The 16,002-nt window shown below is 36.6% G+C and overlaps 1 protein-coding gene across 10 annotated transcripts in view; it reads left to right on the forward strand.

Moving 5' to 3' along the window:
- Window positions 1-16,002, forward strand: part of Ca-beta (Ca2+-channel-protein-beta-subunit) — an 85,734-nt gene that overhangs the window by 25,112 nt on the left and 44,620 nt on the right. For 8 of the 10 annotated variants that reach the window (XR_010889165.1, XM_067351488.1, XM_067351494.1 and 5 more), the window contains exon 3: window positions 11,540-11,629. The exons of the other annotated variants lie outside the window; for them this stretch is intronic. Coding sequence is in view for 7 of the 8 variants with exons in the window: in XM_067351488.1 (XP_067207589.1) it covers window positions 11,540-11,629 (90 nt within the window). In the remaining variant the exon portion in view is untranslated. The remainder of the gene's footprint in view (window positions 1-11,539; window positions 11,630-16,002) is intronic. 10 annotated transcript variants of the gene reach the window in all.

A 16,002-nucleotide genomic window follows, 5' to 3' on the forward strand; every position in this document is an offset into this window, starting at 1 on the left:
TCTCGCTGGCACTTTTCGATATAAAACATGAGAACCAATAGCGTTACTTTGCACTCAAACGATTAATATTTAATCATAATTTCTCTGTGTATACAGTTTGCAGTTCGTTACTTTTTTTTTATAACCGATTGTTTACTGGTGCATCCATCGTGTACTGCCTCGATAGAAACGAGCATACTTCCCTTTTTCTTCCGACATGTGGAGCGTCTTAATCCGTAAGAGGAAACATGCGGTTATGCTGGCTTTAGGGATGCCCTTGTCGAGCCTTATTAAGTATTTAGAGAACATAAGGGTCCTGAGCATCGCTTCACGGGCGCCGTTTAACTGCTCGCTCGAATTACCTCGCCTCATATCCCGTCCTGTATGAAGAGAAAAATGCAGAGCACCCATGAGAGACAATCGCCTTAAAAAAAATTAATAGGCGGAAATATGGAGATCACGGTGTTCTGCCGTTGAGTCGCGACGCGGCCAGATGTAACCGTAAACGTAAGAAGTAATTAATCTGTTTATAGCCGGTGTGGGACAAGCAACGACTTTCGTAGAGAATGAAAATAATATATTGCTTATTATTATATTAGGAAAGGGAGAAAGTTTGCATAAGTTTAATTTTTGTTAATTGTGCGTGAAATTTTTGAACGGCGATGCAAATGCTAGGCAAAATAAATTTCACAAGTTTTGATGTAATCAAATCTTCATAACTTGTATATTTTTATTACATCGGCGAAGGAGAAACATTGCGTCGCTCGTACATATTAGAGCAGATAAATAATAAATAATCGCTATGAATTCAGTACTTGGAGAGACGTAAACGGGAAGACGTGATTGGGAAGACATGACCAGATCTTAAGGCAGGAGTAATTTTCCAGCATATAGATTTACTTAAAAGGCGATATGGATGTTTGCAGCAACAGCTGAGAACTGTGGAGCGATTCGAGGGGTTGCGTGTATATAATAAAGCGGGGAAGGGGTGGTCGGTATGGCACACGCACCACTGACTCGGAAGAGCTTCGTGACGTTACTCTCAGATTTTACAGAGCATGAACTACAATCTCAACCCCCTCGGGAGCGTGTTCTCTCAGCGTCGTATCATGAATTGGTGCTTACGATGAAGGGATGTTGCATCCTTTGACGATACTTCTTTCACGTATGTCGCCATTTGCGCGATTTTTCAAAGTATTAAGTGCACCTGAAGGAATTGTTGAAAGCAGAAAAGATACGATAGTATTAAAGGATACTATGACACATAACATGTTTTTTTTTTATTTGAGTTCAGTCTTTGTGTAATTGGAAAAGAAAGAAGAGATATCAGATATTAATTGCAATCAAAATTTAAGATATCGTATATAATTATTGACTAATAATTATTGGTTGATGAATATTGAAATAAATAATAAAAGTATTATATAAAATTTTAATATCTATTATTAATTGACAAATTTTGTGTTATGAACGTGTTACGTTATATAAAATAGTACGCGGCGCAATTAAATATCCAATACCGTGTATCACTATGTGTTTCATATTCTCGTCAATTAATAAACTTTTCGATATAATTAAAATAAAGTAATTAATATTGTAATAACGGTATTTAATTTAATATTTAATATTTGCACTAACTGGAATGATGTATAAATAATCTATCGATGTTATATTTTTGATTTAATAATTAATTTTACTTAATAATAATTCGATCTTTATAATAATAATGATCGAATATAATTAATAATTTTTTTTTGACGGCATCGGTTGATATCGGTAAAAAATATTTTTGTATTGTTTCTTCAAATTGTAAATTATAATTTTTCGAAAATTTGATCCAATAAAATTTCCGAGAAATCAATCAAGTTGCTCAAAAAATATTTTATAAAAAATTGTCGAAAAAAATACGGTTTAAATAGTTACGGTGCTATCACGCCCACCGATTAATCCATTCCGCGGAACGGCGCTATCTTATGAACAACTTGCACGTCACATTTTTTAATAAAAATTGATTTAAAAAATATTTTTTATTAAAGCAAACTGTAATATATTTCATGAAAAAAGTCCCATTTCGATATCTCTTTTTATTCTCTTAAAAAAAAAAATATTGTCCATTTTTTAAACTTTTAAAGTAAAATCTCTTTAATATATAAGAAAGGCAAGATAATATTCGTTTTTCTTAATATATAAATCAAAGAATAACAAATGCAGGCAAATATCTAGATATATCACACGCAGGTATCTCAAATATAGGTTTCTGTTCTTTTTTCTGACATCTTACCTGCTATTTACTGCTGAAATGTATTACAGGTAAAGATTTATTTTAATGTATTTCCAACATTTTTTGTTAGAAAATCTGAAAAAGAAAATATTATCTTCTTTTTCTTGTTCTTGCTGGTAGCATTTATAGTAGATCCAATGTGAAGTAATGCGAAAAAGGGATCTTATGATTCTTTAAGATTCTTAAGATTAGATCAGATAAAGTGTAAAGTAGTTTGGTATAAAAAATGAGATAGTCCATGTTTTTTTATCTAAATTATTAGTTATTTTATCGCAGTAATCATGTAAAATATTGACATATTTCGTATCTTTACAATGACTCTCAATATTGAATGCAATCCGTAACTTGGACCGTTGTCAAATAACTTAAAAGTTTCCATGCTGTATGAGATAAAGAGATAGAAATACTTTCTGTGGTACGAAAAATTGAATTTATCAAACGCGCGTCTTTTTACTTTAATATAAGATTTATGTCATTCAATTTACGGCCTTGGGAAAGAGTTGACAGAAGGTCAAGCGGGACGCCGCCGACACAGGTTTATATATACCGACCTGCCGGCACAAAAGGGGCACCGAAAAGTAACAGACATTGGCAGGACATCTGCGAATAGGGCGTTTGCGGATTTGCACCAGTAGCGATAGCTACTCGTTCGCGTCCAGTGTGTTACGCCACACACAAAAAGAATAGACCGAAGCGCGAGACCTATTCGAGAGCAGTAATGCAGCTAGAGACGAATAGAAAAGGAGGGGGGGGGGGGGAGCTAGTTGATTCTCTTTCAGACCTGTAATTTGTTCGTCCATCAGATGGTGTCTGCGTGACCGACGAACATTATGGCAAAGTTAGTCCGAAATTCAAATTCAAATGCGCGGCCATGTACATTGGTAAGGTATAGCTCGCGGCTGCTTTTCTACTAAACCGTTTTGATTATACTCATTACCCGAGCCCCAAGCTCAACCTTGTCTTCTCGATGCGCCTCCTCCAAAAATCTTGCGAGACAAGCAGACCTTCGTCTTCTGCTATTCCCGGAAATCGTAGCGTCTCTCGGATCGTCTTTGATAGACTGTACATGTGCGTGTAACTTTACGATTTACGATAGCAGACGCTGGGCGCGTCTGCGTGAGGTCCGATGGGTTATTTCTGCGCATCTTTATGCCGGCAACACGGTATTTTTTACTGCTTGCCGGAAGGTGTCGACTTACGATACGGTGTTGCGTAATAAATACGGATCTTGCAAGCATTCGGAGGAGAGAAAAAAAAAACGAATATACAAAAAGGCCCGGCCCCATCTTACTGCTCGGGCTCGTATGTCACGTATAGCGGAGCAGCGTAACATTATACTCGATATAATCGAATCATCTATTCAAAATCAGCATAATGTTTCAATAATATCTCACGGAGATAATCACGTAAATGATGGGTATTCGTAACAATTCCGAAGATGATACAATGCGTACTAAATTAATTTCATTGTGAAACTATCTCCAGTCAAAATTGGGATGCTCCATTTTGTAAAAGAAGAGTCATGAGAAATGAAATAGAAAATTTGTTTTGACATTTCCAGAGATATATTTGTTACAAGAACTCATTAGAAACTGTTGCGCTTTATATATTTCTTGGTGAAAACAAACGAATGTAACACGACTGTAATGTATGTGGAAAAAAAAATACCTCGCAGAAATGATTTATGCCGTAGAATGATTCTAACGGTGAAACTTTGTAAATTGGCGAAAGTACAAATATGCATACTGGTTCTTACGTGGAAACAACTTTGTTCTGAAGAAAGGTGTCAACAGAAACGTATTGGCGAGTCGATTTATTTTTCAATTATGCATCGACGAGTGAGCATACTGTCTTCATTGAAATTTATTTAGAATACACAACTAATGAATTTCTTATAAATAAATATACTTATCACAATTATTCTTATACATAGAAATCTTTCTATCTGATTTTAAAATAAATACGCTCTTGAGTAAATATATCCTGGAAATAACGATTTATAAACGCTGCACGCGTCATTCCATAGGAGCATTCGACAAGCGCTAAATGCAAGTGAAGTTGTATGGCGAAGAAAAGGGGTAACAGAAACCCATTACAACGCGATCGATCGAGCGTCAGCGTTCTAAAGCATAAAGCAGTCGAGATTAATTAGAAATCATGAGCGACGACGCGAAAATATTGGAAACTTAATCCAATCCGGCTGCAACCAAATATAAATAATAACGACAATAATAACGATGTAATGAGATTGACGGATAAGTGAAGCGGCATACCGGGTCGAGTGTCGCGGACAATAGCGCGCGAATATCGAGAGCGCGACGTCGCGAGTGAAATGCACAGCAGGAGTGCCGTGCGTCTAATTACGGTGCATTATAAAATTTATGGCGGTCTAAGAGTGAAATCTCGCCGGCGTGGTAAACGTCTAAATATAGATGCCAGTTGAGCGCGGAAGTTAGCAGCGCGAAGTGTCTACGGAAAGGCGCATTAATCGATTAACTGCGGGAATGCATTTTCCATGTAGCGATCGTGGCTCGCATAAGTGATAATAAAATGCGATTGTAAAAAATCTACGCTGTTCAACTGATTGCCCATTCTGCATACTTTCCGTTTGACGTATTTTACGATCGTTAGGGACGAAAGTTGGTAGTTACGATCGTGCATCGCGTCGACCTTGGATATTTGCACCATATGTAGGCCGTCAACATTATTTTTATTCTTCAATAATGCCGTAAGAGAGAGAAAGAGAGAAGGGTATAGTTTGTAAAATACCTCCGCATGTTCTCGTTGCTTTATTGCGAGCATTAATATACTATTAATAGCGTCCGGCTAGAAGAAAAGTTCGAGTTTCTTAATATAAAACGTGCGGGTGTCTCCTTAAGATGGAAGTTTTGCCGGAGCCTCAAAGCCGGTAAATGTCAACGGATCTTGTTCCACAGAAATAACAAATTGCAAGTTATTCTCAGCGTCATCCATATCACAGAAATATCACATTGCATGTGACCAACTGAGAAATGATGTCACGCTAGACAAAGGGTTATCTGCCCTAATGATAGCGCGAACGTTTAATTATATCTTGTAAAAATAAATCTATAGCCGGTAAACTCTATACGTGTGTACAATGCTGCTTGAGACATTAATGCGATCAGACTTGAACGTGGTTTATTTAAATTTAACACGACATCCTCGCATATTTCGCGACGAACAAAAATTGTGTATAATTTTCAAATTCTATGCAACACTCGCACATTCTTGACGCCCAGGTGTGGAGAAACTAGCGTGCTGCTTAATTATGCCGCCGTACTCAATTAAATTATCATCCGCATCGCGCGACCCAATGTGCAACCAAAGTTTTCGTCGGAATGCACTTTCAGCTGCACATAATAATTCTTTACTTGCGCGGTCGTGTTAGGGAGGGAGTGAGAGGGGACACCCGCTGGACGACATTGTAGCAACTTGCGACATCCGCGGCAATTATCTGTGCTCCCCGCCTCATTTGCGATTGTAATTAAGATCGGCGCGGGCACGAGCGCATTCGACCGTTGCGCCGATTTCAGCTGATTGCAACGCGGTCCGCGGTGCCCGAGTTGCGATTTCATTGCAGCGTTAATGCGACTAAATGCCTTTCTCGCACCAACTCGCTCGTTTAATCATTTCCGCCTTCTTCCGACCTGCGCGGCGGCACGTCTTCGTCGTTCGCGATTTTTCTCAAACCGTCAAAGGCGTATTACGAAATGACAATGTTAAATCGTTGTGCGCATCTTTATTTTATAAACTAGTTTGTGCGTCACAATAATAATATAATGAATAAAATATTCTCTTCGAAAAAACACAGTCGTAAAACGCGTAAAAATAAGAGAAATAAATGTGAAATAACGTTTTATACTCTTTAAAACTTTCCGCATTAAAAATGTTTAGCAACAGAATTAATGTGTGTCCGGAATTTCTGAGACGGTAATCTGCCACTGAGCACATAGTACCGATCGCAACGTGCACGGCTACAGTATACAGCTTCGTTCAATCAAGTTGCGCGAATATACGGAGAAACGCCCGAGGCATCTGGCCGAGTCTTATCGGTAGGTGTAATTATAGGTCAATTAAATTAACTACACGTGTCTGAGCGTGGAGAAACGACTTTCGTCGAATTGATATATCGGTACCGAGCACAATTTTGCATTATCGCCGTGGAGATACGTATACAAGTATTATTCCGTTGATATTTACTGGATGGAACTTGTTTTAAAACTTGTTCAGGTTAAACGCGGTAAAATATCGCATGCTTGTATTTTGTAATTAACCCACTCAACGAATTATTAAAGAGTAAATAACATCTCCCGCACGAACAGAATGTTTTTGTTTCGTATTTTATTTTATACCGCATTTAATTGAAGGCATATAATTTAATATTCAATAATTTCCCTGTGCCTGATAGAAAGAGAGAACAAGTAAACGATGCGTGTAATTACGTTTTAAAATCTGAAAATAATTTTATGAAATATCAAAGGTAAAATATATAAATTCCACTTTTAAAATAGAGATTTTTTTACAAAAGCGCATTGTTTATGCCAAATTTTTTTCCACGCAGTCTTTATAGTTGCAAATAATATTTTATATACATATATTGTATTTTACAAGTTCAAATTTGGTAAAATTTCACGTTTTGTTCAGAAGCCATGAATAAATGTATGTTTAATAACAAAGTGAGTGTAGAAGGTTCTGAAGAAAGAAATTTCGTACAAATGTCGTGTCATATTGTACATTGTTGTCTCGTTTCAGTATACCTACCTTCCTTTCACAGTCACGTTTTGCCTTTATTCAGCGAACGCCGCGGCCGAAACTTTATTTTGCGGCTTGCATCACATCGCTTTCCTCGAAAGAGCATGCGATCTGGTTGCGATAATCTACTGACGGGGGTTGTGCGTCACGTAGATACATTCGTGCTCGTTGCGTGACTTCTCCTCCCTCTCTCTTTCTTCCTCTTTCTACCGATCACCCCTTAGATTCATTACTACAGCACGCTTACTTGCACGACGTAAAATGCAACGGAAACGTACACGTGCGCATCTGGTGGGGATGTCAAAAAAAAAAAAAAAAAAAAAGAAGCATAAAGGCACGTGTACGTTACAATCACGCACGCTTCATCACGCCACGGCTGACGGAGATAAAATCTTGAAAGGAGACAGTTGGCATCGTATCAAGTATTAAGAAATTTTTAATTTACATTTCGACATAAATCAGTGAGAATATAAATTTCATAAACAATGCGCGCTTAATGCAAAATCTTGTTTTTACCTAAATAACCTTTTCTTTTTCGAATAACAATCTATTTTTAATTATTTTGAAGATTTCATCATTTTCGGATGTAAGATAAAATATTATAAGTAACAGCCGCACGTGCGGCGTCGATACAGAAATTCAGCCATGAATTCACATGAATGCTCACCTTTGGAAAGGGAATCTAAGGGTCGCAAAAGTGTGCCTCGCCGGTAACCACATGTTGCAGGTTTCCGGAAAGGGACAGAAGAAGAGGATAGGCCATTATACCTGCGCGACTTTGACGCTCGTGCGGACGTTTCGATCCCGTGCGGGCCTTCCTCTTGTTTGTGCCTCGCTTCTTCCACGCCGCCTCGTGACGTCGGCTCCACTTGTTCTCTTTTCTCTCTCTATTACTTTGTACCTCGACCCTGTTGGCGATTACATCCCGAATTAGACGGTGCGCGGCACGTACGTGTGTAAACTCGCTCCGGCCGTCCGGGAATCGCGCCGGTTCTGATTATACCGGCAATCATCGTAATGAGACGGACGTGCGTGCCGCCGATTCACCCTTGGCGGCGTACTTCGTTACTCAGATGCAACCGAGCGGCGACAAGTTTCACGCACCCGGCGATGCCGGTGGTAAACATCGTTAACGCGACGCGCTAAACGCGGCGCGAATCGCCTCAGTTCGCAGCTGGTAATTTCGATGGCAATAGTAAATAGCTAATTGGATGATTCAACGCAGAGTTAGGCCGCGAACATTATTCAGCGGTCCCCGCGGGCGCTGATGCAATTGCCAAAACGTGTTCCGTCTCGACGCTTCGCTGTAATTGAGGAGTCCGCGGTGGTGCGATCTGTGTTGCGTGCCTGCACCGCGATTGCGGCACGTTAATCTTGCACGGATTGTGTCCAACAGAGACAAACATACATTGTGCTCATTGGCAAAATTTATGCACACGTGCCTAAAAATATTTCCTTTTTTTTAATATAAAAAATTTAGGAAGTTAAAAAAGGGAGTTGCGTTTAAAGAGAAATTTTACTTTTGAATCTTATTTTTTATCCAGGTTTTTCGCTTGTTTTTAAAAACACAGAGAAAAATTTTTTGTAGTTTGTAGTTTAATCATAACTAAAATCGATAAACATCGCTTTTCGATACAAGCTCGATGAAGCATTATAAAAATTGCTAAACCAAGTACGAGGAAAAGTTAGAAAAAAGTCTGCTGCTAAAACTCAAGGTACTAAAATATGTTCTTAAATATACTGAAAAAAAAGAACGTAATAGCGTTATGCGCAAGAAAACGTCGGTTTGAAGCGTAATAGTTTTCAAATTTTGTAAATAGGTACTTTTCTAACCGATTTACTGTAAAAATAATGAAAAAAAAACACAATTAAAATTTCATTTTTAACCACAGTTTTTCATGCTAAGTACAAGCGGTTCTTTGTGCATTCCTAGCTAAATATTTTCTCTTTAGAAGTAAGATAACGTCTGACAAAAGAATATTTTTTTTCCATTTCTGCTCGACTAAGTAACCCTTAGAGAACTTAAAAATACAGAGCTAGCATATAAGGAATCTTTGGATGATTTAGCATAAAAAGAGCGGAATTTTATAAAACTGATGAATACTGTTTATTTTAGGATTAAAAAGACTATTAGGAAATCAGAAATAGATTTTCACCAGCTCTTTCGATTTCTGGCGCGGTGCTGGATTTTACTTTGCAGTTGTGTCTGCATCTCCCTTTAGATGTGTTAACTTGTTAAATATTGAACAACATAGAAAACAGAGCAGAAGGCACCGATAGAATAACAAAAAGGGAAAAAACGAAAAAATGCGCATGAAACAAGAATAACGATATACGTGCAAATGTCAGAAAGGAATGACTAAAGAACCAGTAACAGTGACGAGGGTATGATGTTCGCTTTAATGTATCCAGCAGGTATATATTCTCCTGTTCTGTGATTCTTTCTTTTGCTTTCTCATCATTCTCCTTCCTTGGAACTATGTCGGTCTTTTTCTTCGCACTGATGCTTATTTATGAATTTTTAGTACATCGAGTAACACAAGGTGTAAAAACTGCGGCAACACGCATTATCACAACACCGAATTCTTATAGAAAAGAGAAAGAAAAAATAAAATAATTCTTCCAAGACAGCATCTATCATTTATCAATGCTCGAGAAGTCACAGTAAAACGGCACGAAGAGTAATAGCACTGGAAAAATAACCGTGACGTCCACAAAAGAACAAAATAACTTGCCAAATTCTTCAAACCATATTAAGAAAAAGGACGTTTAAAGGAAAAAATCTGTACGAACATCTACGGAAGATACATTTGATACATTTCCGCTTTCTTTTTTTTTTTAATATTGAATCACGTTTCTATACACAATACGAAATTCAGGGGTTTCTCTGCCTGCAATGAAACCCTTTTGTACCCAATATTAGAAGAATTGAATCTGTTACGTAAATATAGAAAACGATAGTAAATATAGAAAAGAACGTAAATATGACAAAGAATATGAAGCAAACCGAAAGTATCTATTCGTAAAATTAACCCAACTTGTTCTCCATAAAAAGAGTTAAAAAAATATCTTCCTGTACCTCAATACACATTGCACAAAAAGGATTCGTAACGATCATAAATAAATAAAAAGCATAGCGCAATCTTTCGGTTTCAAATAAATGCCGACCGCAGTATTCAGCCTTAGTACCGTCAGAAATTCTTTGTTCAAACTCTATGAACCTTTTTGCAACAGACTACAGAGTTCTAGTGTTAGAATTAGACACGCCAAGAAGAAAGACACAGCGGAAAAGTCCATTGAATCTTTTTCTGTATGACGCGCGTAGGTGGTGCATTTATGTACTATGTAAAAGGTCGGTGACAGGTTTTGCCGGATTATACTGAGTTGGTGCTTTTGCTTTTATTATTCTAGAGTTTAGACTGTAACCAGAGCCAGATAGGATGCTTGTATCTTCGAAGATCTATGCGTATTTTCACTTCACAGCCAGATTACGATTCGATCGGCATTGGTGTATCTATGGTTAGATCGTTAGTACCGACAGTCTGCAAGTTCCTGCCCTTCCTCTATTGCTATCCTTTTTTTTTCTGTGTCTATAATGACAATACATTAAAAGATCCCAAATATTCCGAAGAGCCTAAGGCTCTGACCGTTTGAATTCCATGACACGTGTTTATACAGATGTATGGTATTTTTATTTTTACAATTAGAATTGCCTGATTAAAAAATTTCATAGTAATAATATATATGCCGCTACTCAGATTAAAATTGAAGATATTTTAATTCTAAAAAAGTTTATATGTAATATTGCTCGAGTCATACTTAAGATATATAACGATATATATACTTAAGATTGATAACGATCGCGTTACAGCACAAGGACTTTATCTCAACGAGGTACTATTACTGAACGAGCAAGAATAACGGATACGTTTTTGCGGCTATTTTTATTCATGACTTCTTTCGTTATTGCAAGTATACGATCACTCTATTTGTGCCAAGTCGGCACGACAAACAATTGTCAGATAGAATAGTCAATCTCTAATTGACTATCTGGTCTCCGACATAGTTGTTCCTCTGTCAATGAAGATTTATTTAAGGCTAACGCAAGCAGATCGGTGGATAGTACTCTCATATTTAAAAAACCCGTTTGCTTCCGGTTTCGTCAAGTTGTACGATGGAACTTTGTAAAAGTAGGTCTGAATAAAGTCTAAAAATCTATAACGGTGAATGATAAAAAATAACGGTGAAATGATTAAGAAATATTGATGAATTGAGAGAATAAAGTACACCGAATTGACATATTTTAAACTGAAACTCGTAAAAGTATTGAATGAAAGAAATTTGTGCTGTAAGCAGGAAAGGAGCGAATTAATATAGGTATTAATTAATGGATTAATTTTAATGTATTCATAAAGCAATGCAATTTATGTCACGCTATCATCAACTAAATCTCCCAGTGCAATGGCTGCCCCAATTTCTCGTATTAAGAGTTTGGTGGGCTTTCAGGGAAGATTGAACGGGAGGGCCACGCAGCATGAGGGTCGCAATGATCTACAGTTAGTGAATCTGTGCGTACCTGTGAGATCGGCAATCGTTGTAAGTAGATTAATCGTGTTGCCGCTCGATGCACAACTTGGAGCTTCAGAATAATAAAAGTCTACAACTGTGCAGCACCACGTTGATTGATTTCCGAATTCACTTCTATTTTATTCGCACTTCTGTAGAACGTCACACATTTTTCCGATGTAAAAAGTACTAACAATCACGCTAGCACGATTTTTGCAGCCTTCTTCACTTTCACTGCATACACTAATTTTTACAAGAAATAAAAAGAAACGTTAAAATTATCAATTGTCACGTACATATTTATACAAATAGACAGAGCGCTTCCGCTTCCACAAGAAAACTGTGAAAATTTCAACAATTCTACCAATTTCACATTTCTTCTTTACGCTGTTCTTTTACTGCTTTACAATTGCCTGACCAAATAACAATATGCAATGATTTTTTCTATGGATATATTTTTAAATATTTTTCAACACCATTCCTGTTTCCAATCGACTTCTGTTTTGCTGTCTTATATATCTCTAATAAAATTAAGGAACGAAGAAATGTTTCAAATGCAAATTAAAAAAAAAATATTTTCAACGTTAACAAAAGATTAATATTTTATTATTCAGAGCAAAGAGATGCCTTATTATAAATTTATCTGTGAATTAAAAATTATAAATGACGAAGAAATAGAATTTCTGTTTTATTTATTTGACGATTTATATTTCAGACGTCGAAGAAAGAATATAAGTTAAATAGATTATTTTTAAAATATTTTTAAAGCTTGTGTTTTTTTTTTTAAGTATTTTTAAAACTTACAATACTTATAATATCCTGCGCCATATATCTTGAGTTTTTGGCGATATCTTAAGGCACTGCGAGCTGTATTTGAAAAAGCATTAGCTACGTGAAGGGCGAGCATTCGACAGCTGCAGCTCGTTGTCACGTTACACGATGCTGCGATGCAGCTATCTTGCACTAGTGCAATGATGGCCTACCATAGTGTAGCAGAAGGGGGAGGTTCTTGAAGTAACAGAGAAGGGTAAAGGGAAGGGAAAGAATCTCTTTGTCCTCATCATCATCTTGATGGGACTGACCTGCTTTTCATTGGCGTAGAGAATAATGTTAAAGTCTCAAATATTGCCAAATCCATAACTCGTTCGGAATATCTTTTTACTCGCCAATGAACAACATTATTCATATAAGATTGTACCCGTTGGCACAATTTTCTACGATCGATTTAAAAGCGAAAATAATGTCTCTGAATAATTATATAAAAATGTAGTATGAGTTCTTTCAGAAACGGTAATAGTTTAAACTCTCTATTGGAAATTTTTTTTCTACTAATTACTAAATCTGAGAGAAAGTATTTTTAATGATATTCAATTATGCGTATACACTTTTAAAAAATTTTGTACTACATTCAAGGATTTAAAAACAGTTTTAATAGGATAGACCGGCGGTATTTCTATCAAAGAATTATTCCGATCAAAATAAATGATAGAATCAAATTCAATAAAACTAATTAATCATTTCTCGCAATATATCTTTACGCTGTTGATCTTGTCGCTGATCATACAATGCGCTATAACTTTTTTTCTTTCGATTCAAACAGTTCTGATTTACTTTATACAATATTAATTTTACAAATTTATAAATTATTTTTGTTGATGAAGATAAAATATTTATACTATATCTGAAAAAATGTGACCCGCAATTCTTTTATGAAGTTTGTTTTAATAAATTTATTTGAATAAATCTAAAAATATTTCCAATGGTAAAAATGTAATTTGCAATCGCATATATAAGCAAGTCGTCCAATTACCATCATTTCAATATTAGCCTAGTACTTTCGTACTATTTATTAATATGATTGCATTGTACACTTTTATCTGTAGCAAAGGTACAATTTTTTTAGATTTATAGAAATAAATTTAATAAAAGAAATGCGGTCGCGTTCTTTCTAGACGTACTGCATTTGCAGTACAGCTCGCAAATGTTTCTATAAAATTCTAAAACATTTTCCGAATGGCAATAGACATTAGCGATCATTCAGCGGCATATAAATATTTATACATCTCTTCTTTTTCTCTAGATTCCGTGGATCGTTCTTGAGAAAACGATACACTCCTACGCCATTGAATGACTTATTTTTCTTACGAGCAAGAGAGATAGAGCAAGGGTCGGTTGAATATGGCAAACTGGCTGCTCGCAGTCCTGCTGCGTTTAACTTCTGTTAGACTCTCCTCGACTCTCCATCTCTTGAAGCATTGTTGCAAGCCACCACCACTTTTTGATAGGTACCAATGTGCTTCTTCCTACGTATGTAGGAAGAAGCCACCACCACTTTTTGATAGGTACCAATGTGCTTCTTCCTACGTATGTAGGAAGAAGCACATTGGTACCTATCAAAAAGTGGTGGTGGCTTGCAACAATGCTTCAAGAGATGGAGAGTCGAGGTCTAACAGAAGTTAAACGCAGCAGGAAGGATTAGAGTGTAAAATCGAAGTGTGCCGCTGCTCGACGACGAGCGAGCGCGTAGGCAGTTCGGGGTAGGAAAGATAAAAGAGGGAAGAGAAATTCTTTCACTCCGTTCATTGGTATTTTATTATTGACATTGTCGGCCGAGATACTCCTCCGAATAGATCGTCCTTCGAACAAACTATTAAGTTCGGGGATGATAAATTTTTATAAAGCTATTCGACCGCTAACGGTCACTTACTTTCGGTCGGATTCTTTCGGAACCTGTTTTTTTTTTTAATGGGAGATAACGCATGTACGACTGCGCGGTACTTTGCGATCCGGTCGATGTATCTAAACGCAAAACCTACTTGCTGCTTGGATTATATCGATCGATGCTGTCTCTTTTTTTAGAACGCCTTTCTCTCCGCTGGAATTTTGGCATACGACAAGCGACGCGTGAAATATTAAATTGTATCTGAATGCGTTGCGGTAATAGCGGGCTAAATGGATTTTTATTTGTCTGTTTCGTTTCTATAGCAGAAACAAAGAGCAGCCTCACAGCTATATTATAATCTCTGCAACACAAAATTGTGATTGCTTTAGTGTTATTTTTCCTATTTTTTTTTCTTTTTTTTTTAAATTAGTATCGCGAAATTTAACGTATATTATACAACATATAAAAATTTGGCTTTTCTAAAATTCACCGTTTCTCCTAAACCTTTTTGAAAATACTCTCAGAGCTATTTCTCCATTTAAAAAGTTTTTTTAATCGCAATTTTTATGAGAAATATGTATTTATTTTCTATTCTTCAAAATGATTGATATCTACATTTCATTTTACAATAGAAAAATTTCTGTCAACATATATCATCAGTCTTTTACAGTTCTGTGAAGTACAAAAATCAAAAGTAACAGTATTGGTGAATAATTTTTGTACAAAAATCATTAAGCAATGTTTTGTCATCGATAATAAAGTTAAGTTCGGAGACTTCAAAAAATCCGAAAGTGTAAATCTCAAAATCTTTTCAAAATAGCGTATCTTACCTGAGAAGATCTACTCGCCCCTCAAGTTGAGATTTTGCATCTTTGATTCGAGATAAGGATCTCCCATTCGCGCGCGTCGAACGCGATGGTGTTTGACGAGGGGCGACAGGGAGCGTGGCCGCGTGAATGTGCAGCGAATCTTTTTCTCGCTACGTCTTTACACTTGTTTGATCTGTGAACGCGCAAGTCTCTCGATGATGTGCCTTCCTCGCACAGTACCAGCGTGAGAAAGTCCAAGGATTTGACGCCGGAAATTATTCGGCTAGAAGAATTGTCTTCGAAGGAACGGAAATAAATTGCTTCTTTGGCAGAGCCTTCAGAGTAGGAAAAAAATTACATGTACACTTTTTCGATTCGATATACGTTTAGGACGAGTATATTGTCGCAAGAGCTATTAAATCTTAAAATTTTATTTAAATAATATAAATAATACACATCAATATATCTCAATCAAAATTAATTTAATTTAATTTATTGATTTGAAAATGTTGATTGCGAGAAATATTTAAAAATAAAAAAATGGACCAGTTTATTTGAAACATGCTTTCCTATTTCAATTGTGTATCTTGAAGCCATGCGAATAACTTTACAAACTGCGCGGGTGGAGTGCCATTTCCGCTACACAGCAATAGAATACTGCACTTTGACGCGAACCAATTTCACAGAGTTTCGACGTTCCTTGAGGATCACTGTTTCTTCGCTCAACCCACGATGAATTCCTCTCATGCCTTCACCCTTAGAGACGCGGTAACGCAATCTCGGTAACCAATAGCGTTGTCGAGTGTCGAGTAGTTTCTCCGCTGTAAACCGAATGAAGCAAATGGCTAGAAGACTCGAAAATATTTACAAAATCTAAAGCGTCTACATAAATGGTGATACTTCAGTACAGAAGCGCGATACAGTTTTAATAA

Source organism: Linepithema humile, chromosome 3 (genome assembly GCF_040581485.1).
Source record: "Linepithema humile isolate Giens D197 chromosome 3, Lhum_UNIL_v1.0, whole genome shotgun sequence".
Classification (NCBI taxonomy): domain Eukaryota; kingdom Metazoa; phylum Arthropoda; class Insecta; order Hymenoptera; family Formicidae; genus Linepithema; species Linepithema humile.